Raw genomic sequence first — 23764 nt, forward strand, 5'->3', positions numbered from 1 at the left:
CCATGTACCTATGTAAGAATTACATAAAAATAGGTTTAAAAGATATTAAGTGCTTCTCTGTTATTACTTTTCTTTGTAAGCAACAGCTGTAATTACCACAGGGCTATTAGACAGTTTTGAATAAGAGGAGATAATGGATGTGATGATTTCTCTATTAGGATGTGATTTGCATCATGAAAGAATTTGAGCACTCATGGTTCAGAAAAATTGTGTGTAAATTATTACTTAGTTTTTAAGCAATTGGTGGCAGAAACTCTGTAGTTTAAAAGCTTTAGACTAGTACGCAGATTTCTTTTTGCTCACTTCTGCTGAGGCTTTTAAATACATTAATGATGAGAATATCCTCCAAACATGTTTAATGTTTTTGTGTTTGGAATATTACATAATTCTATTGTCTGTATCTTGACAAAGTCTGTTATGTTCAAGTACTGCTTTTTGATAGATGCATATACCTGGCAGTGTATACTCTTAAGTCACAGGAGACCCCGGCCCTTTTGAGAATTATTAGAAAATTTTTTTAAGACCAAAAAAGTCATAGCGATTCTTGCTAGTTGTGCAAGGGTTAGCTGTTCTTGTAACTAATGCAGTCATTTCCACACTACAGGTAAAGCCGATGTGTTTTTGTTCTCAGCTGTGTCATCCTGAAATACTTAAGTTTCAAGATGGTGGACAAAATGTAAGGTTTTTGTGAGCTATTTCCGAAGATGCCAGAATGGCAATGTTTTAAACAAATATGACCCACTAGTGTGCCCAGGTGGCCAAGAAGGCATCCTGGCCTGTATCAGAAATAGTGTGGCCAGCAGCACTAAGGAAGTGATCGTCCCCCTGTACTGGGCACTGGTGAGGCCGCACCTCGAGTCCTGTGTTCAGTTTTGGGACCCTCACTACAGGAAAGACACTGAGGTGCTGGAGCGTGTCCAGAGAAGGGCAACTAAACTGGTGAGGGGCCTGGAGCACAAGTCTTATGAGGCGTGGCTGAGGGAACCAGGGTGGTTTAGCCTGGAGAAAAGGAGGCTGAGGGGAGACCTTATCGCTCTCTACAACTGCCTGAAAGGAGGTTGTAGTGAGGTGGGTACTGGTCTCTTCTGTCAAGTAACTAGTGATAGGACAAGAGCAGATGGCCTCAAGTTTTGGCAGGGGAGGCTTAGATTGGATATTAGGAAAACTTTCTTTACTGGAAGGGTTGTCAGGCATTGGAACAGGCTGCCCAGGGAAGTGGATGAGTCACCATCCCTGGAGGTATTAAAAAAGCACATAGACAAGGCACTTCAGGACATGGTTTAGTGGGCATTGTTGACAGTTGGACTCATTGATCTTAAAGGTCTTTTCCAACCTAAATGATTCTATAATTCTATAAATTTTCAGTTTAAACAAAGACCCAAGGCCTACAAGAAGTATTGCACCATCACACTGGTGTCAGTGATTTTTTTGCATACTGAAGTTTTTAAAAATGAGAGCCTGGTTTCATCATGCATCTTCCTGTGAAGCAGATGATGAACTTGTAGCAGCTGGCAATAAGCTTTTTCCCTCTATGTTTGTGCCAAGTCAAATGTATAACTAACTTTGGATTCAAACATAATTGGACTTTCTTTGTCACATTGCATTATTCTATGTATCTGTAATTATGCAGAATAACTCTTGTTTTTCTTTTCAAATTCTAGGGAGGTGCAGTATATTGTTCTGCAAAATATTGCCACTATGTCAATTCAGAGAAAGGTATACCCTGTTTAAAATTTCCTAAATCGCATTTCTTACGAAACATAGGCAAGCTACTTAAATATTTTCTGCTTTTCAGGGCATGTTTGAACCTTATCTGAAGAGTTTCTATGTTAGGTCAACTGATCCAACAATGATCAAAACATTGAAGGTGAGTTTAAGGGCTAATTTGTCTATATACTGCTGGACAAATCTGTTTGCAACAGGAAGGTAAAATTTTCTTGCATTGATATGACACACATCATTGTGTGCTGTTCGTTTTTTTCCACTAAGAAGTGTGGAGTTGTGGCTTTTAGTTAAGTGCACAAGTGTCCTTCAGGCTTGTCAGGCTATCTGAAAGTTCTCTTGTTACCATGTTGTAGGTGGCAGATGGGCTGTTTTCCACTACAGCTTTTGGTACCTTTCAGTGATACAGAGCATTGCTATTTTTATTTAACCAGCTATTCAAACGTTTAGAGTTTGTTTTCATGGGAGGAAGAATCTTCTCAAATGAAGAGAAATGAAATCAGACAGTCTTTGATACTGTTAGCTTAAAAAGAGTTTAAATCTGTTTCCCAGAACAAAATGGGACGGTGTTAGAGTCCCAAATTCCCTTTGAAGTCAGCATTTGACATGAGAAGTACTTTAGGCTTTCCTCAAGGCCACATCTCAATACATGTTTTAGGCTGTCGTCTTCTTTTCTCTATTCTTAGTCATTAATGGACGTGAAATCCTTGACAAAACAATAGCTAAAAAATTGTCTACTATTATGTGCCTTTTCTCTTGTTTTGCTTTAGATTGTCATAGGCACTTGTGTTTAGGAGTGAAAGGTACAGGTTTATTAAAGAAACATTATTTTTTTCCTTATTTTCATTTTACATCCCTGTTGCACCCTCATTACATGTACAGAATGGTGCAGTCCAAGATGGCTATTCCCAACCCATCATATTTTTATTAGTCTGACATTAAATCTAAGTAAATTTGAGACAGTTGGAGGCAAAAAGATCTTCTCCATATTTAATAATTATGAAAACTGTTCGGAATACTAGTAAGACTTAGAGTTATCCAGGAGAAGTCACTCCTGAAATAATTGAAAGTTGATATATTTAAATTCCCATATTAATGAATAATACAATGATGAAGAAGTGGAAGAGTAGAAATTGTGTTTTTTCCTTTCATTGCCTCAGTTCTTTCTTGGTGGCTGAAGAATTTAGGACAACCTATACTGTCACATGTGTAAGAAAATCTTGTGCTTTTCTCCACTCCCTGCCTCTGTAGTTCCATCCTGTCTGCTTTAAGATAGGAAGACGAGACCTATGGCAGTATTTAAGATGTAGGAGCACCCTGGAATTCATCTGCTGCACTGTTTAGACTTCTGTTTTGTTCTCTGTTTCTTTCCCAACATAATTTGCTTTTTTGATCACTGCTTAGCATTGAGCTTATATTTTCATGGAGTTACCTATTTTAACCACAAATTCTCAGTTATAATTAGTAGTAATCAGCTGAGAGCCTATAATTTTCTGTAAAGTTAAAGTTTTTCCCCAATTATGAACATTAGTTTACATTTATGTGTTGAGGTTTTTTTGCCATTTTATCAATCAGTCACCTAATATTTGAAGTTTTTATGCAGCTTTTCTTAGCCTTTGTCTTCATTTCTCTGAAAACTGTCGCCTGTCTTCTCTTTACTTCTGTAGTTCATAGATTAGTTGAAAAGCAAAAGACCAACAAAGATACTTGTGGAATTGCAGTGGTAGCCTTCCTGTACCGTAAAATAGTCTCTTTGTTTTCCTGCCTATTCCCCTCTTTCATTTATCCACTTGCTTTGTACACTATGCTAGATATGTATCTTTAAGAGCCTTCGGTGACAGGTCTCATCAAATTGCTTCTGAAGTACAGATGGACTGTATCAATTAAATGTCCTTGCCTGTATGCATCCAACTCAAAAAATACCAACAGATTTCTGAGGCATGACTTCCGTTTACAGAGACAGAGTTGTCTTTTTCTTCAGTTTACCTCATTCAGATTGAATTGGAATTATTTCTTCTTCAAAGTTAAAACAGCCTGGAAGCATAGCATTTAGCAATACATGCAAGTGTTGTGTATCATCCTCATGTTCACCAGGAGCAAAGAGGAGGCCTTTTAGGGTCTGATGTTGTTGATGTTGACTAAGATCTGAGAAGTCTTATAGATCCAACTGTTTCTTTCCTGAGTTTAAGTCTTTTATTGCAGTTCATCTGAATATAATGGACACTTTATTTCTCCCCAGCTGCAGTTGTGATTTTCATTATTTCTTCTTAGTGTCACATGGTTCCTATATGCTAAGGCCTGTTGTGTAACATTGGAAACCATGCTGCCAGAAGTATTTCAAGCCCATTTTATATGCAATACAACACTAAAGCTAGAACTCGTAGAAAATGCATCACTAAACCCTCGAGTCCTGCTTTGAAAACCTTGCGTGTACTTGCAAGGAGAATATTCCTCCTGAGTGCAGTGCTGCTACCAGTTTATACTGAAATCTGGTATACTCTATTGAATTCTAAGTGGTATTTTAGTAGTATTATGTTTTATTTATATACAATAAAAGTATAGTGTATGTGTGGTACTGTTTTTAATATTTTATTCTAGCTTTTGATAAAATATCTGGGTTTTTTCTTGTAGCTTGAAATCTTGACAAATTTAGCAAATGAAGCCAACATATCAACTCTGCTTCGAGAATTTCAGGTTTGTGAAAAAGTGTATTCTTTTTATATGAAACACTCTCTGTTCGCCAATTGCCTTTATTGGATAGTTCATCTAGATTCTTAGTCTTAAATTTTTCAAGTTAAGGTCTTTTCCAGGATAAAATGTTCTTGGAATGGAAATGAAACTGTCTCATATCATAACGGATAATGGAGCCTTTTATATGTGGAAAGGAGCTTCAATGTTTTGTTTCTCACTCTCCTTCCAGCTACCAAAAAAAAGTGATGAGACAAACTCAATCATTCCAAATTCTTTAAAAGAGATTCTACCAACTTGACTGACACTGTAAGTCACTAGATAGGTCTTAATTTTAGCAATATTTGGCCATTAGCATTTTTTGGCAAACCTCATTTCTCTAAATATGTTGATGGAATAGTATTATGTCCAATATCTGTATATGTAAGAGCAAGATGTTCTGCCTATATTGTGAAACACTGTCTGTCCTTTCTTTCTTTCTTCCTCGTTTATGACATCTATTCTCATTGCTTCAGTTCTCTGGCTGGATTTCTCTGAAAGGTACTGTTTCTCAGGCAGGTAGGTTATTCATAGTTTCGCAGATGCTCCTGGTTAAATGAACTGAAACCTCTCTGAGAGAGCTCATCAACTCCTCCAACCTTGCACACAAACTAATTACTGGTTTTGGATAATTGCCCCCTGCCCCAAGCTTTCTTGAAATCAGAGGTTTGCATGGCCATGGGTGACCAAAGTCAACAAGAAAATGTCTTCTAAAAGTGACAATGAGGTGAAAAAGTGTAACTTCTAATGTGCAGTGTAGCTTTCTAGATTGCATTTATACAATATGTCTGTCTTATGAGTATAATATGGTAAGTCTTTGGTTGACAAGACTTATGTATTGACTAATAAAAATCCTGTTTCCTTAGACTTATGTGAAAAGCCAAGATAAACAGTTTGCTGCAGCTACAATTCAGGCTATAGGCAGATGTGCAACTAATATCACCGAAGTGACTGACACATGCCTTAACGGCCTTGTGTGTTTGCTGTCAAACAGGGATGGTAAGCTAAATGTTCTGTTTGTTTTCTGAGTAGCTGATTGCATGAAAACTTTTCTTAATGAGAACCACACCGAGCAGATCACATTAAAAAGTATGTGGGAGTTTACTTCTATAAGAATTCAGCTGATGTGACTGGTGATTCTGTGATTCTGGTGCTGCTTCTTGTTTGAAGCACTTCAAAAGGCTCTCATAATCACTGGGTACTTACTTTCTGTTTTGTTAGTGAAATTAATTCCTTGTGGCCTGCAATGACATGTTTACCTGTTTTTTCTCAAAATACTGTAATTATTAAACTGTGCTGTTGTGATTATCATAGATGCCAGTAGTTTTACGTTACATGTTTCGTTGCATCAAAACAGTTAGCCTGTAGAGGGTGCTGAAAGCTTGGAATGGGGTTTTTTTAGTGCATCAATGCCTAACTGCAAAAACATATTAAATAGTTTTAGGTAGACGTCCCCAAATTTGGCTTGATTTTGTAATGTAGCCTTCTGTTATTTTTATATAGTGAAACGGAGTTGCAGGTCACTAAAGAACACAACAAGGAGCAGATAAAGTCAAATAGGATATAGCAGCACTGTAAATCAGTACTTGATAATATTGTATATTCTTACCAGTTACCAATTAATATTGCACAGAAGTCAATAAGAGAATTGGAAGATTATTATATAATGTACAGTCTACATGGATGTGGTTAAATATTGGAAATAGAGTTAGGAAAGATGTAGTTAAAAATAATAATGTCAGGAAGGAGGAAAAGCATGGTTTTGGGGTGGCCTGGAGTAATTAGAATTGTTCAGAGAACACAAGTGAGATCTACTGTAAGCTTTGAAAAGCAGCATTAATTCCTCTCCATATTTGCTGGACATATTTTTCATTGTAATCCTAAGAAGGCCGTTATTAGGGACATTACTTTGGCAGCACACAGTCATCCTGTGACCCACTGATACACTCAGAGCTTTCTCTTATTTGCTTTATGAACTACAAATTCTCCTTCTCTCTCAGTTCACCTTGTATCAGAAGTTCCTGAGACGCTTCAGTGTATAGCTTCGTAGTTTTAATATATGTAACTTTAGTTTCCTAGTGCTCCAGGTCTTATGTCCCTTTATGCTTTTCTGGTTATCAACTGTGTTTAAAATATCTTCCCATATTGTGTTACAAGGCCGTATCTGCACAATGCCCCTATTTGTATTACATTCAGCAATGACCGTATTAAAAATACAAGCTTCAAAGCTTGTTCTTGATTCTGCTTAATTTTACTAGCAATCTTCCTCTAGGTCAGTAGGCTCCTTTCAGCATGTACAAATTCCCTTTTTTTTCTGTCTTAAATAAAATAATAAAACTATCACTTCAGAATACTGACGTTTGTTACTTAACAAAGTTTGTTCTGTTTTCTTGCTTTGATTTTCTTTTTGCTAAGAAGGAACCAAGATAAGAGGAAAAGGCTTTTTTTCTTTTATCATAGCTTCTCAATTAAATATTTTCTTCAAAGTAGTTTCATTAATACATACACATACACATATGCACATGGATGTATACAAAGGTCTGTCTCAACAAGATTATTTTTCTTGACTGTTTCTAAGTAGTTGTCTAGCAAATAAAATTATCTTCTTGTGCTTACTCTTCTGAAAAACTGCAAAGGATATATTGAGGATCTTTTAAACCTGGCAGCTGGCAAATTGCTTTACCATAGCTGCAGTGTCTTTATTCCTTCTTTCAAGGAATGAATAAAATGGCATAATTTACATGGTACCTTTCCTCAGGTGGCAGGAAATTACCGATAGTCACAGCTTACTGAACATAAGAAGAGTTTTGGGCATGGTAAGGGAGAAAAAAAGAGATCTGGCATGTGTAGGAGAATAGATTTAAGAGCGTTGGTTAATCTTGCTTTCCTCCCACTTTCACCCTTAAAGTGTGCAAGCAATCTGTTTGCTGTGCTACTTCTGCCATGGTTTTTCAAAGCCTGGAAGCAGTTCTGCTGCCTTTGCATAGTGTGAAGCCCAAGTTGGTAAGTCCAGCAGGTTCCAAGGTCCCTGAAAGCAGAGTTGGCTCTGCTTTCTCTACACTGTTTTCTTATTATGGGGAATTCACTTGAGTGTGGAAGAGAGGTGAACAAATTAATTCTACCAAATCAAAATAGAATCCTGAAGAAAGAGCTTGTGGCAAAACCGCCTTCTAATTCTATGCTCTTGTTCTGGAAAGGCTTTTACTGTAGATACAACCCAACAGCCAAGATATCTTGGCTGTATCTGGCACAGGAGCTGTGCCATTAATCGTTCTGGAACATGGGTGCTGAGAGGCAGAGTGTCGTTATACGAAACAGTCTTCAGGAGTCAGTCAGGTCCAGCTGGGATAAGTCTTCACAGAGCTCTTTGAGTGTCTCATCATTGAACTTTCTAGTTTCTGTATGCGCTTCTGTGATTCAAATGGGTTTTTTTACCATAGCCCTCAGCTTCCCTGAGTAGGGGAAATCTGACTTTAAACAAAGCACTCATAAATAGGCAAAGAAAATTTGAAGAGCAGTTCTCAACTTCCCCAGAGCCTTGTTTCTCAAAGTCATGTTGAGACCTGAGAATTATTTTCCTTCCTCAGCTGCTGAAGGAAGTACGAAAAGAAAAGTTATTTTGGCTCTTCAGCATGACATTTGGCATTTGACTGATGCATTTCCTTTAAGCAATTGCCTTGATAATTTCAACTGACCACTGGCCCCACTGTGACATAAAAGTCATTTTAGATGTAAGAGACAGATAGGATTATAGGGAGTCTTTTTTGTCTGTCTATACTGCATATGCTAGAGATCCTGCAGGTTTTTCTCAGATGGGTGACTTTCATTTTCTGTTGAAAGTTGCAGGTTATGGATAATAGAGAATGTAAACACAGTTGTAGGATGTATAGCTAAAACAATGTTTTCCTACCAATCTATACAAATTTGAACAGGCAAGTCATAAAATCACTGGAATTGTTAATACATTAGGTAACTACTACCTATCTATTGGAATTACTGTTAGAATGATGTAAAAGAAAACCAACTCCTTGTACCATTCGGTTTGTATGTATTAATGTGGTTTCAGAGTTCTGTTATTCATAAGGGTGGAAAAATTAACCAAGTAAAAGCTTAGACTTCAGGCAGTTCTGAAAAGCAGAAACTTAATGTTTGTCTGGATACTTAGCTCTAATAATTGACTTTTAACTTTAATTCTAACCATTTGCATAACCTTCTAACCCAAATAATCATAGAATGGTTTGGGTTGGAAGGGACCTTTAAAGGTCATCTAGTCTAATCACCTGCAATGAGTAAGGACATCTTCAACTAGATCAGGTTAATCAGAGCCCCATCCAACCTGACCTTGAATGTTTCCAGGGATGGGGCGTCTACCACCTTTCTGGGCAAACTGTTCCAGTGTTTCAGCACCTACATCATAAAAAATTTCTTCCTTATATCTTATATCTTGAATCTTTCTTCTATCCTTATATCTTGAATCTACCCTCTTTTGGTTTAGAACCATTACCCCTTGTCCTATCACTAGAGGCCCTAGTAAAAAGTCTGTCCCCATTTTTCTTAAAAGCCCCCTTTAAGTATTGAAAGGCCACAACAAGGTCTGCCTGGAGCCTGCTCTTCTCCAGGCTAAATAACCGCAACTCTCTCAGCCTTTCCTCACAGGAGAGATGTTCATCCCTCTGATCACTTTTGTGGCCCTCCTCTGGACCCACTCCAACAGGTCCATGTCTTTCCTGTACTGAGGACCCCAGTGCTGGGCACAGTACTTCAGGTGGGGTCTCACCAGAGCAGAGTAGAGGTGCAGAATCACATCCATCGACCTGCAGACCACGCTTCTTCCAGCAACCCAAGATATGATTGGCTTTCGGGGCTGCGAGTGCACATTGCTGGGTCATGTCCAGCTTTTCATCCCCCAGTACCACCAAGTCCTTCTCTGCAAGTCTGCTCAGAATCCCTTCATCCCCCAGCCTGTATTGATACCAGGGGTTGCCTTGACCCATGTGCAGGACCTTGCACTTGTCCTTGTTGAACCTCCTGAAGTTCACATGGGCCCACTTCTTGAGCTTGTCCAGGTCCCTCTGAATGGCATCCCATCCCTCAGGCATGTCAACCGCACCAGTCAGCTTGGTATCATCTGCAGACTTGCTGAGGGTGCACTTAATGACTTGTATAGCCTTGCTATGAGAGTCAATTGGTATATTCCTTCCAAAAACAGTTGATGCAGTTTTGCTACTTTTAGGAATAGTGATTATACAAATTATAGACTGTGGATAAGTTAGTCTTCAGTTGTGTGTTTTAGTTTCTGCAAGTATTGGTTAATGTAAGTGGAGGAAGATTTGACTCAACACCGGTGGTGTCCAATGTAGTATTTCAGAACGCAACTTCTGAATGTTCTTTGATAATACACTCGTTGCTAAGGTCTTTTTCTGAGTTGCTATTACGGTGTGGCCAAATTCTCAATTGTGAAAAAGTCTGTAATTCAGTTGCCACAAGTTACTGTCCACTATGCTGTTAATTTTTTATATACATCATTATTTGGCAAAATGTAACATTGTGTGACTGAATATATATTAGGTTTTTGAGAAGTTGTCATGCTATGGAGTCTTCAGAGATTATCCTACTCAGAGAATTCATTTCCATATTGCTTCAAAATTGTTTGAAGAAAACTGGCAGTGAACGTTATACTAAAATTTTTACTATGACTTGTGAAAATTGAAGTTGCTGATACCTGTTGTAGTCTCCTTTATTGGTAAAGGCATTCCTGATCAGATTTTCTGTGATGTTTAGCCTTTGTTTTAAGAATCTGATTTACTTTTTATGACTGTCGTGGTTTAACCCCAGCCAGCAACTAAGCACCACATACCTGTTCACTCATGTCCCTCACAGTGGGATGCGGGAGAGAATCAGAAGGGTAAAAGTGAGAAAAACTCATGGGCTGAGATAAAGACAGTTTAATACGTAGAGCAAAAGCCATGTATGCAAGCAAAGCAAAACAAGGCATTCATTCACTACTTCTCCTCGGCAGGCAGGTGTTCAGCCATCTCTGGGAAAGCAGGGCTCCATCACCCGTAACAGTAACTTGGGAAGACAAATGCCATCACTCCAAACATCCTCCCTTCCTTCCTCTTCCCCCAGCTGTATATGCTGAGCATGACATCATATGGTCTGGAATATGCCGTTGGCCAGTTTGGGTTAGCTGTCCCAGCTGCGTCCCCTCCCAACTTCTTGTGCTCCCCCAGCCTGCTCGCTGGTGGGGTGGGGTGAGAAGCTGAAAAGGCCTTGACTCTGTGTAAGCACTGCTCAGCAGTAACTAAAACATGTCCGCATTATCAACACTGTTTTCTGTGCAAATCCAAAACATAGCCCCATACGAGCTATGAAGAAATTAACTCTATCCAAGTCCAAACCAGCACAATGACCCTTTAGATACAATTTACACTCCGTTTTGAAATTTTTGTGTTCATTTATCATTGCCTTGTATGCACTTTTTCTTTGATAATGCTAGCAGAGTTACATTTTTAAGTTTTCTTACTGCTTATTCAGAATGACAATTATATCTCCTCCTTTTTTTTTGGGGGGGGGGGGTGTCTTTTATTTCATGCTCATTTTTGGGATTCTTCACGTGCACAAAACAAGCATCAAAGAGTCACTCTTTTTTTCTGGACTATGTCAGTCCTTATTCTAATACAAATTCATTTTGCTTTTGTTTGTAGTTTCTTTTTTGGTATCTAGATTCATGTAAAAGGAACCATAATAGTTTACTTGCTTACAATTCTGGTTCAGTCGTTTAAATTTTCTCCCACAGATTGCATTAAAGTAGTTCCTATGGTGACACATCATCTACTGCAGTTCATTTTATCATTATCAGTTCTACATTGTCAACAAGTGTTTTTAATAATGACTTCATGTCCACTCAGTTTTTTGGGTTCAGTTGCTTAACCATTCTCCTTGTTAAGTAGTACCACAAAACACTCAATGATGAAGGTTGTCATTATAATGTCCCCTACTTTAAATATTCCAGATTGTAATTTTAAAATTTTGAGAATTATCTTCTTACTTTAGTAGCTGGAAAACAAAACCTAAATTAAATTGATCTGTAGGATTGTGCAAGACCTTGAGATATGTGACGCAGACATGTTAACCTTGCTCTAAGATATTAGTCTAGAAAAATGACTGAGATGTCATGTCAAATAAAGGATGACACAAAAAGCTGCAAGGTGAAATTTAAGCATTTCATAGGCTTATGGCATAATGAGGCATACTCAGAGCTTTTGAAAAGCCTTTCTCCGCAAGAAGTTTGCTTTCTTAAAAAAAAGAAATTGTAAAAAATTTAGAAATCTTTTCCCCATACTGTTGTTTTGAAACTTCAGCTTGCTTGATAGCTGAATGTATGGTCCATGTGTCAGATTAACTCTTGAAATGTAGGAATACCTCTGTGATGTTTAATAAATGGTAGTTAGGTTTTTTCTTTGTTTTAAACATTGATAGTTTAGGAGAAATAATTATTCCCCTTTAGTAGTATAAATGGAAATTAGAATTATGTTGAACTTCTACAGTAGTCTTAGTTTTGGTTTCAGCTTTAGCTGTGTTTGACTTTCCTTCATCTTTCCTTATAGCATGAGTTTACTCTTGCATAGAAGCTTACCTCTGCACCAGTGGGTTTTTTCAGCTTCAAAAATTGTACATTTCATACAAGTTGATCAGGCTATGAATGTTACTTGTTACAGTAGTTAAGCACTCCAATGCATGACTTTGGCATAAATCTTACAACAGTTTGCTATTTAGAAGCTTCATTTGAATGTACTAGAGATTAGATTACAGACCCGAGAGAGACTGTTTAGAAGAAGAAAAAGTGCAGAGGAGATGTTTAGATATTCCTCTTGTTTATGAATGAGCTGTTACTTTTAACATTGTACATTTCTTTGAAAATGAAGCAAGTGTTTACGTTTTTAATGCAGACAGCAAATTACTTATGAATATACATAATTTCAATGAAAAACACATGTTTTTTAGTTTTGTTCCTCAATTTGAAAAGGAAAAATACAAAGTGCAGCTTTACTAAAAGGCAATTTAAAAAAAAATATTTATTAGGTTGATATTTTTGGAACATTTCTCTGTCTTCTTTTTGCTGCTTATAACTTGATTCTGGAAGCTGAAGTTGTATTAGTAGAGTGGTCTACATCTTTGTTACCAAGTAAATAGAATTCAGTTCTGCAAAACATATTTTGAAAGCTGATAGCATCTTTTACAATCAATTATTTATGGCTTTATCTTTTGCATAAATGCTTTTAAAATTAATAATTTGTTTTGTCTTAAACAGAAATTGTAGTTGCTGAAAGTGTTGTTGTCATTAAGAAACTGCTGCAAACCCAGCCAGCACACCATGGTGAAATTATTAAGCATATGGCCAAACTCTTGGATAACATTACAGTGAGTATTTGTGCACACTGTCGTATTTTACTTGTTGACTGATAAAAATCACACCATCTCCTTTGAATTTGGGCCATAAATGGAAATAGATGTATTAGAGAAATAAAACATAACTTTTTATTTTTGACATAAAATATCATTTTTCATAATCTTGAGGAAATAAAAGCAATCAGATGGCATCAATTTGTGCCTTGGGTCTGGGAAGCTATTTTGAAAGAGAACCCTGGAAATATTGAGTTTTGCTAGTACCATTAAGCCAAGACGAATAGCAGGTTTAAATTACAGAGTGGGTAAGTTGAAATGAAAATAAGGGCAAAGCAGCACTTAACTTGAGGATTTTCAGCCTGTTGTCTTACTGATCTGGGATGGAGTTTAAAAAATTTTATTCTAAATCTTTTTCCCTGCCCCCCAAATCACCTGACCTTTCCCTGGTACCAGACACACTGCTGTGAGAGTGTTGCAATGTTTCTTGAAGTTCCATTTTTATCTTCTGCGTATTTAAGATTCTGTGGCATTTAACAGTCAAATTTGCATTATTGCCTATTATCTGTCCTTAGATTAAATTGACATTTTGGTATGTCAATATTTCCTTCCCAAATTCTCCTCACAGTCCCAGTTATTGGTAGAACATTTAGTGGTCTATCCTAAACTGTAGTGTAGGGCTGAAGACCATGTGCATCATACCCCAAAGGTAACAGATTTTGATCTGTCAGTAATTATTTTTCTGTACATGCTATAAACAGGACTGTTTAGTTTCATACAATTAGCCATTTATTGATGATGGAGCAGTAAATAGTTTCTAAATCAGTCAATCTTCTATTTTCCATAGTTGAATTTGGCAAACTTTGGAATACTAAAAGAAAAAGGAGATGTGGTCTTCTCAGTTCATGCTTACTGAACAGGATAAACAAATAAATCTTTGGCCACTAAGAGCTGATGATTAAACTTCATAACTGATGTAAAGAAAATATTCTACTGGATTGCTCGTAGCCAGAATCAAAAGAGGCTATAAGATACTGCTGCTAATTACATATCAAATAAGTATTACCTATTTTATAATAATTACCTGTGTTTTCAGAAAAATTGTGCAATACTTTGATTGATCATTACAATCTCATGAATTGTGTATGATCTTATACACATCTTGTGGCACTTCACCAAATGAGTTTGTCTTCTTATTTTCACAAATTGTACAAGAGAAAATACTCTGTTTAACACTTAAAAGAGTTTTGTGGCTATTTTATACAATTAATACTTCTGAGTAAGTATTTCAAGTTTTAAATACAGGGCATTTTTTTGGAAAAGAAAATCTTTAAGTTGAGTAAAGGGGAAAAAAACCCCATGCAGTACTTGAACTACTTTGACATACTCCTGTTCTCCAATAATGAGATTGTACAGCATACCAGAAAGTGGTAAGTAGTAGTAGAACAGTCTGTGGAACAGAGGAGTCATAGGAATAAACTAAAAATCAAAATCTGAATCTGAATCATGCTTCTTATTCAAGAAGGAAGCAGTGATAGTGATGCTGTAGGCTTTCTAGGATGATTGTTGTACATCTTGTTTTGCATTTTTCCCTATAATTTTTAAATAATAACTTCCAGAAATTTGTCTTCCTCAAGATGTTTAGAGCTTTGGATAAATAATAAATTTGGAAGATGTTCATATTTATAATTTGAATTCCATATCATTATCCTGAAATAACATGCACCTATGATGTTTGAAAATGGATATATTCCTTCACAGAATCACCAGATGGTTTGGGTTGGAAGGGACCTTTGAAGGTCGTCTAGTCCAAGTCCCCAAGCCTTTCGGACACTTCTGAAAAGGATAAGCCTATTTTTACATGTTTAGGTAGGAGGTATTTGGGTTATATAATTACTGAGGACCTGAGTTTGAAATGTCAACATTTAACAGCATTACTGGAATTCCTGAGATCTGCACATGTATTTTAAACGTTGATCTTATGATGGCAAGAGTGTGAGTTGACATAACACAGTTGCCTTGGCTTTTGTCTTCAGTAAGACAGAAACACAAAGCAAGGATTCCTGACCCTTATTACATTGACATACAATATACATACATGCACACACGCTTTTGTACACACATATTTTACACAGATCTTTTTTTTTCCCCCGACTTCTTCTGTTGGGAAAAGTATTTCTGGGCTCATTTTTAAATTGGGATTGAAACTTAAGGGACCAACCCTTTTCCTCTATAGAAGAGCATACCACTGTCTTTAAAGGACTTTTGCATTTCGACATAGGAGAAGCAGCCAAATCGTATGGTCTTGAATGAACTTGAAAGTAGCTGGAGGGTGGGAAACTGGGCAAAGAAATTCTTTGGTGCTTCTTAGAGCTGAAATTAATGTACTACTATATAAAACACAAACAAAAGCATCAATGGAATTAAATACAATTAAATAGAAAAGCACTTTTGATTGTTCTGTCATGATTTAGTTTAGGTAAATGGTGAACGCTTAGCCACTAAAATAAACAAAATCAGTGTAAACTGGATGGAATACATTTTGGGGTTGGTGCCTGAATTTATTTCATTCATGTTGTTATAAATTTCACTTGGGTTAGCCTGAGATTGTGATTGTCAATGATGAGGTGCCTAAAAATCTTTCGTAGCAATATTTCTTTCAGGTCATCCAGTCTGAAATTTACTTGTTCTTGTCTTCATCTTCTTCATCTACAGAAGCCATTTAGAAAGTGATAGGATGGATAGTAAGCTAAATCTATCTGACCAACTATAAGAAATACTAGGAAGTGCAAATAAAAACTACTGAGCTCTTGTAGACCACTGACTCTCATTTATAGTAAAGCTTAGGGCTGTCCATTTCAGTTTGCCCATTAATTGATTGTTTTCTTACGTATCTGAAATGAGTGCTTATTTTTCTTCCTTAGCTTTTGTATGTTACCATTTGTGCCTTAAACTTTTATCTTAGGTGTGTGCAGGCAAAGATCTATAAGATCTATTTTGTGTCTGATATTTGTTGAGTACCTGCACCTGTATATAGTACAGCTCGATCCAGCTGTGTTCTAGCTCCTTTACTCCACACACTTCAAAAATTGTAACTGAGAAATGCATGTCTGATGGTGTTCTGAAGATACTAAACAAGAGAATAATTGGATCTCTTTAAACTTCTGGTTTTTAAAACCATAAAAATGCTTCCATTTGTCTGTTAATGTGTTAATAATGTCATCATGCTTTACAATTTAATGATTTGGTAAGTTGTCAGCCAGAGATCTAAGCAGTCCTAGTTTGTGCTAGCTGTTCACTCTGAGGTAGGCTTAATTAGTTTTGTGTGTATAGCTTTTGGAGTGACAGGAGTTTAAAAAATATGCACGTGGGAAAGGGCCATTTAAAGAAGGATGATACTGCTTGAGACCAAAAGTCCTCTTAATGGAGTAGTCTTATCTTCAGTAGCACCAAAACCTGGTGCTTTAGAGAGCGGGATTTAAAGATAAGAGCAAGTTCATTGTGAGGTACCTCCAGTGTACCTTTTTAGCCGCTGACTGGAAGCTTGAGTTTGCTATGCACATCATCACGCTTACTAATCTAAAAATTCTAATCTCTCCTCATATTCCAGATCTCTGATAAGCCTTTCCCTCTTTGTCTTTTCTGATAATTGTGTGGTTTTTGAGTTGGGGTGACCAGAAATGTGTGCAGTAGTCAGAGCATGAAGGAGAAATTATATGTAGTGACATAGTGATTTTACCTGCTTTGTATTTTTTATGTCACTTTCCTGGGGTTGTCTGCCTTTTGACTTCTGCAGAACATTGAGTTAACAATTCTACAATTCTCTGAAAATATTCATGATTCCAAGATATTTTTCCCTAGAAATAGTTTGAGGTCTATCAGTATGTGTAGAGTATTTTTTTTTGGAAGTCCTGTTATTAATGTTGCAAGGCTGGCTTCATCACTTCTGCCCAATTTTTAAGTATCACTAATAAGTCATCTTCAACTCTTCAGGCTTTGTTTTGGTTTAGATTACGTTGAATAATTTTGTGTCAGAAGACTGTCTCCTCACTAGGTAGCCATCTTCTAGATTACTCGCAGATATGTTGAACAGCACGTTCTCCCCTATAAGTCCCTATGGGACATCTGATGATTGCCTCCCATTGTAAGGGGGGCTTTGTCTTTTCTGTCATCTAGTCCTTTTTTTTATTCATGAGAGTGCCTTTCCACCTTGTAAAGGATGACATTTTGAAAGATGTTGTTGAGGGGCTTTTGAAAAAGCTTTTAGAATATTCTCTCATCAAATATGTGTCCTATAGTCATATAGTCTACTCTTAGAAAATCCTTCCTTCAAAACAGCGATGGTCCAGAATTCGTCTAAGTGCAAATACTTGCAGATTTTATCGGAATTATGTTTTAAAGTGGATTGGTTAGACTGCATTGATAAAACTGGATTAACACAAGACACTTTTGTTTATGTCCAAAGTATGCCTCTTTTGATTTGTCTTAATTCATTTTAGCAATGAAGGAATGTAAATCAACCTAGCAGGAATTAGCTCTGAGTAAGAATGTCTCAATGGTGTTCTACATTTGTGTATTTCCTCATATAAACAAGCTGCAGTAGTCTCCAATTTAGTTTCTGCTTTTTTTTTTTTTTTTTAGAATAATAATTTATGGTGGTACATTGTACCCAGAAATGATTGCATTCTAGGTGATGGGAATCTTGTAGTTCTGGTGTGATTTTTCTCCAGGCTTTCTTTTATAGTACTGCTAAGGCATGTTTTTTTTCTCTTGGTAGCTGGTGAATTCTGGCATCCTTGGTTTTCATTACAGCCTTATTCCTAGTTCCTTCTAGAATATGAGTGAGAATATGAGAGAAGCCTGCAGTGTTTTCTAATGTAAAGATGAGGAGGAACAATTCTTGATGGGATAAAGACAGGATAAGGAGTTACCTATTTAGAAGAAAAATAAGACAGATTTCTGTAACTCTGAAGAGCTTAATATGTGTAGAAAAACATCTCATTTATGGAAGCAATTAAGAAGTACTAATTACTGGTTTGGGTTGGGATTCTTATTACTAGAGTAGGTGACTGGGAGTTTTTGACACTGCTCTGTCCATTCATCCAACAATAACAAACTTAAGTTCCTTTGCAGTATTCCTATGTAAATACTGCTTATTGCTGTGTTTCTGATATGGCTCCACAGCAGAGGCAGCTTGCTTTAATTAAGTTCTCCTTTCCCTCAATGTTGGGAAGGTATCACAAGGTATGACATTCATATGTTCATACGTATTTCAGTCCTGCAAGCTTCAGATTCTAGCCACATTCCTTTCCCTAGGTTATACTTTAATAATGTATTTTTAAACCTTTATGTAAGTAATGCCTTAATGAACAGTTCCCATAATTTGATAATTTTTTTACTTGCTCTAATATCTATGGAATGTTTTACAATTTGAGAGGAATATGTGACCTTTGGGACATTGTGTCCAGGGACACTGTACACTGAACTTGAAGCAAATATTCAGTTTGAATAAAACACAATTTAAACAAAACCTGTACACTATATAAGAGGTGGCAGTCATCAGTGGAGATCCTTTTCTAAAGGAATTTAATGTGTAAAAGTTCAAGTAATGGAAGGGTCCTTAAAGATCTACCATTTGAAAACAAAACCCCCCCACTTTTCTTTTACTCCTGTTCTTTCCTGTGTACCTTTTCTTCTTGCTGCCAGTCTGATATTTCACATCAACTTCATCCCTCTTTCCGTTTCTGATTCCAAGTAAAATTTAAAAACTTGTTAGCTATGCAAATTCTCTTCTGGATGCAGAGAATTAGACCTCATTTGCAATTTGAGTATCCCTTCGTGTTTGTGACGAATGTGGATGACTGTAATTGGTGATTTTAAGTTGTACTTTAGCCTGGTGTGTTGTGTAATAAGGTTAGAGCTGAATTGCAGTAGTTTTTGAATTGTGCTGCTTAGAGTGATCTGCAAAATCTTTATAATGTCTTTCTCTAACCGCTGTAAGTAACCAGTCTTGCTTTGAGGGGAGGTCTGCCTGGGTTTTATTTTTTATTTTTTAACTATTTATTTATTTTCCTCCAGACAGGTAATGGGTTAAAATGGCAGTAGAAACTGCCTTCTGGTACTAAAGCTTCAAAAGTACACTTAACCACTTGCTCAGGGCACATGGAATAAAACATCAGGCAAAGTAATTTACAATCCTGTTTGCCTTTGAGGATAATGCACATTAGGGGTGAATAATGAAAGTATTATTTCCTGCATTTTTGTCAATTCAAGGTCCCTACTTAAGCTATACTGGAAAAGGCAATGAAGGTGTAGAAGTGGCTTTATTTCTTGTTTGCTGTTTTGAATGACCTGGAAACAACAGCTGCAGATCATGCACTTGATATTACATGGTTGAGGACTGGAAGACTTAAACAGGGAAAAAGAAGTCTGAAAATACTCTGTGGTTTTGGCCCCAAATTAATGCAGTGACACAGAAACATTAGCTTCATCAGTTCAACACACACTTTCCATTAAATTGGCTTCCACTCAGGGTTTCATTCAAAGAGTCTGTAATTGATACTGATTCTTGTTGCACAGAGTTGTGTTTCTTATATACAGTATTTACATAGTAAGCTAACCACCTAGTTAAAAGGCAGAGTCTCACAAGAAATTTTACTTGTCTTCCATTGTCGCTGTTTTTGAAATTAGGCTTTGTTTAGTCTGTTTATTTTACATTCTAAAACTAGATTATTACTCTAATAATTACATTTTAGAAACCTGGACAAAACTTTAAAGAGTTTTGTTAACTGTGCTTAAATGCACACTGTTTAAATATATTTAAATATATTTCATTGTGGTTTTAAAGTGTAGTCCTGGGTTTGACTAGAAAGAGTACAATACTGATGTTTGTCTTTCATAATTAATACTATTACTGCAATAGGTCTTCTCTGTGAGCTATTTTTGCTTTATGAAAAGACAATAATAGGATAAGGGATGTTTCTAATAGGCTGCTGCCCAAACTGTGGTACTTGGTGATCTCTTCTAGAATTCTAATGTTTTAACAAGTCTGTAATCAAATATTTTAGAAAAATAAATCTAGCATAACTGAAATCTGAAGTTGCCTATATATTCTTATTTAGAGGTATCTATCTGTACAGCAGGCAACTTGAACTGCTCTAATACTGGAAAATTTAATGTACCACTCAATTACTATTCTTTAGCCCAATTTAAAGTAATAGATTGGGAGTGAGGTCTTAATGCAGTGTAACCTTTGGAACATTAGAAATAACCTCTTTCCTTCCAGTGTACGGTAGTGGCATCAGTCTTACCATTTCACAGGTGAACGTATTGTGACTACATTTAGAGTTTTTATATTTAGCAGTTGTTCGTTAGCTTGTTCCCCTTTCTCACACTGTAAATTCCAAGGCCATTTATATTTTTTGTCAATTTACAAAAAAAATTTCACCTGTATCTCAATCAGTATTTACGTATATTTATGTATGTTAAAGCACTGTGTTACACCACTGTCAATACATTATGTTACCTCTACCTTAAATATCTTTTCCATGTTCAGAATTGGCATTTATCTCTTGAGGGGATTTTTTGTTGTTGTTGTTGGACTCCCATATTCTGTCTTTCCATGATCTGGTTGCTTTCTCTTTCAGCAGAGGCAATCCTCCGTTGTCCCCATGACATGCCTGTTTATAGTTTGGTTGGCATGTCTGTTTGCAACAATATGAAGTACAGAGGCAGATATTGTCAGGTTTTTATTCAAAGCTGTTCTAAAACTTTTTTGAGCAGTAAAACATGTCTAATCATTAAAATTTCTTGTGAACATAATTAGTATTTCTTTAGTATGGCTTAGTGGGCCATTTATTAGGGACTGTGGACCATACTTTGGGAATTGCTATCCTGAGCCTTAGTAGTTTACTTGCATTTGTTACCTTTTGTGAATGTAACTGGAAAGCAGTACTTTCAAATTTTATGTGCATACAGAGTAGGTTACTTAATAGTTGGTTCCCATTGTAATTCTGAGAAATAGATATTCATATATGAATAACTGACATATGCAGGAAAAGTAATTAAAACATATATAAAAGATGCTAGGAGTTAGTGCTTTGAGAATGACAATGTTGAATTTCTAAAGCTTGTTTCTCCTGTGAAACCGAAGGCAGTACTCACACTAGCCTAAGTGTAAGCTTATTAAAAAAGATCACTGTGTAGTGTAGGGAGTAATGGAAAGTGTTAGTACAAATGTTTTTTAGAAGAAGCAGCAAAATTAACTGAAATTGCAGTTACAGTTGGAAGCTTTCCTTTTTTCTAAACTACAGTCAGTCATTTGATAGGATAGAACAGTTACAGTTTTTCCATAACATTTCAACATCAGTTGAACAAGAAGAGTCTGTACAGAATATGAGATCACCACAGTCTGTAGATGCTATGCAAGACATGCTTCTGCCTAGAAGAATTTTCTCATCGCATACTTTCTTCCTTCCTCTCAAGGAAGGGGAACAGTATTTTCAGGGAGGTATGTAACACAGATGCAATTTTTTATTTGACCACCAGCTAATACAGGCTAGCTCACCTTTGAGAAGTGTGTGTATATTATTTAATTTAACTCCTGACTACTTCTAGCTAAACTCTGCATGGAGCTTGAGCTTCTGTTTCCTTCTGTGCTTTTCCATTTTGTTTCTTCTCTGTCCGTGACAGTACTGTGCTTTTGAAGTCAGCACTATGTGCTGGGAGTTCATCTAAAAACTGCTACTCCCAGTTATTTCAGTGAAACAGTCAAGTAGCTCCAAAACAATAAGACCTGTGTGAAGTTCTGGTCAGAGTGTTTTCAGTTGAGGGGTTAGATCTTACTCAGAAATTGAGAACCCTAATTTTGAACTCCTGTCTCCAAAATTCTGTGTTCAGCTAGCCTTGGACATTTGCAAAAATATGAATCTTACTGTCATAAAATTTTAAATAAAAATGAAGGAAACGTAGCAATAGTTTTAAAGAAATTCTTGTGCTTTTAAAGTAGATAGGTAGAATTTGAAGCTGTATTGTTGGAAACCATTTCTAGATGACTATAGTCATAAAAAAGCACTGTTTTATTTCAACATGGTGTTTAGCGTAACCTGGTGGTAAAAATTCCTAATGACACCTCGAAGACTTGGATTCTCTTCCCAACTGTCACCAGCTTGTACTGTGAACATGAACACATCACTTCTGTGTGCCTCTGTTTCCATTCCTGCTCCGTTTGTCTTCTCAACTCATAATGCATGGGTTTTGGGGCAGGGTCTGTATCTTACATTTGTATGAATATTCAGTCTACCACAGTGGCTGTATTGAACAGTATTTGATTTGGCTCTGTATTCCTTGTGTGGCAATTGTCTTTAAAAAGTATTTTGTTTAATTTGTTACTGAACACACAAATGTACAAGTATGCAAGTAATCTTTGTGAATGTGTTAACTTAGAGTGGGCAATGTTTTCTCAGGTTCCAGTAGCCAGAGCCAGCATACTCTGGCTCATCGGCGAGTACTGTGAACGGGTTCCAAAGATCGCACCTGATGTTTTGAGAAAGACAGCCAAGACCTTTACTAATGAAGATGACCTCGTAAAGTTGCAGATCTTAAATTTGGGCGCAAAACTCTATTTAACAAACTCAAAGCAGGTAAGCTTAAATTCAGAAGTGTACATATTTAGAGTCACAGTAGGTTTTTGTACAGTCTGTATAGATCAGTTGTGATTTATATAAGTAACCAAAACTAGTCCATATTATTCTACGAAGAAAAGCTGAACATCAGTTTTCAAGAAATCTGACAGACTAAATCTAACCATGACTCTTTGCGTATGTGCTGGATTGTAAATATGAATGTAGTGATGAGATGACTCTTTTTTTGCCTCTTTCTTTCTTGGGGAAATTGTGGCTTTTTTAAACTCACATAAATAGGAAAGATTTGTAAATGGTATTACTAATATCAAATAGGAGAATTTCCTGGTGTGATTTGCTGTTTTCTGGATCTAAGACCAGAACTTTAAAGGGAGTATTGTCAATTCGAACAAGAAGCTGCTCATTACTTTTCAGGGTATCTAAAAGGAGATGCCAGCAAAAGGCCTCGTTATGTCTTTCCATCAGTGCTCATCTTAAAGATAGTAACGGCTTCCTCTTTTTCTGTATTTCTTACTATTTCACTTCACTTTGTGGAGAGGGTAGGTTTTGATCATCTCTAGTAATAAAGATAATCTAAAAATGTCAGGTAGTACAAAAAGGTGAACTTGGATCTCCAGGCAGCTGAAAACAATAGCTATGAGAGGTGCCAGCTGCCTCATTCTTCTCAATGACAGCACTGTGAACTTTGTCACTCTCTGGCTATGGAGTATAGCATTTTGACATTCATTTTTCACTGTAATTCCAATTATTACTGTAAAAGGTTGTAAAATCAGAGATTTTTTTTCCAAATGTAGAAGAAATGTATTGTCTGAGATGTATGCAGTTTCCTGGGCTGCTAGACCTCTTTGTTTTACAACAGCTTGGACAGCACAGGATCTTGTATCTCTGTACCTGTGGTGTCTTCTCATTCCTTGACAGCTATATCCAACTGCAAACTTGATTTGTCTGAGATTTTACTCTGTAGGGTATGTGGGAGAAGAACTGTCTTGCCATGCATTCAGATAAGAGTGAATGCTTGTCCTTTGCTTATGCAGTCTAAAATGGGGCAGTAACGAAAGGTGACTTCTTTCTGTCAGTGCTCATCTTAATGAAAATGCTGAATGAGCTAAGGAAAGATTGGTTTGATTATCTAAACTGTCTCCTTTTGGTCCCTTACATAGTATTGACTAATTTTCCATATAATCTTTGTGATTTTACACTGATTTTTTCAACACCATATTTGGCCAAAAATTGATTGCCTACAAGGAGATGATGAGTTCTGTGATGCT

At 36.6% G+C, this 23764-nt stretch overlaps 1 protein-coding gene across 3 annotated transcripts in view; it reads left to right on the forward strand.

Annotated features, from left to right (window-relative positions):
* Positions 1-23764, forward strand: part of AP3B1 (adaptor related protein complex 3 subunit beta 1) — a 165201-nt gene that overhangs the window by 65033 nt on the left and 76404 nt on the right. For all 3 annotated transcript variants that reach the window (XM_069776335.1, XM_069776334.1, XM_069776333.1), the window contains exons 10-15: positions 1662-1716; positions 1796-1867; positions 4354-4416; positions 5316-5448; positions 12764-12873; positions 22320-22496. In XM_069776335.1, coding sequence (XP_069632436.1) covers positions 1662-1716; positions 1796-1867; positions 4354-4416; positions 5316-5448; positions 12764-12873; positions 22320-22496 — 610 coding nt within the window. The remainder of the gene's footprint in view (positions 1-1661; positions 1717-1795; positions 1868-4353; positions 4417-5315; positions 5449-12763; positions 12874-22319; positions 22497-23764) is intronic.

Source organism: Haliaeetus albicilla, chromosome Z, assembly GCF_947461875.1.
Source record: "Haliaeetus albicilla chromosome Z, bHalAlb1.1, whole genome shotgun sequence".
In the NCBI taxonomy this organism is placed as follows: domain Eukaryota; kingdom Metazoa; phylum Chordata; class Aves; order Accipitriformes; family Accipitridae; genus Haliaeetus; species Haliaeetus albicilla.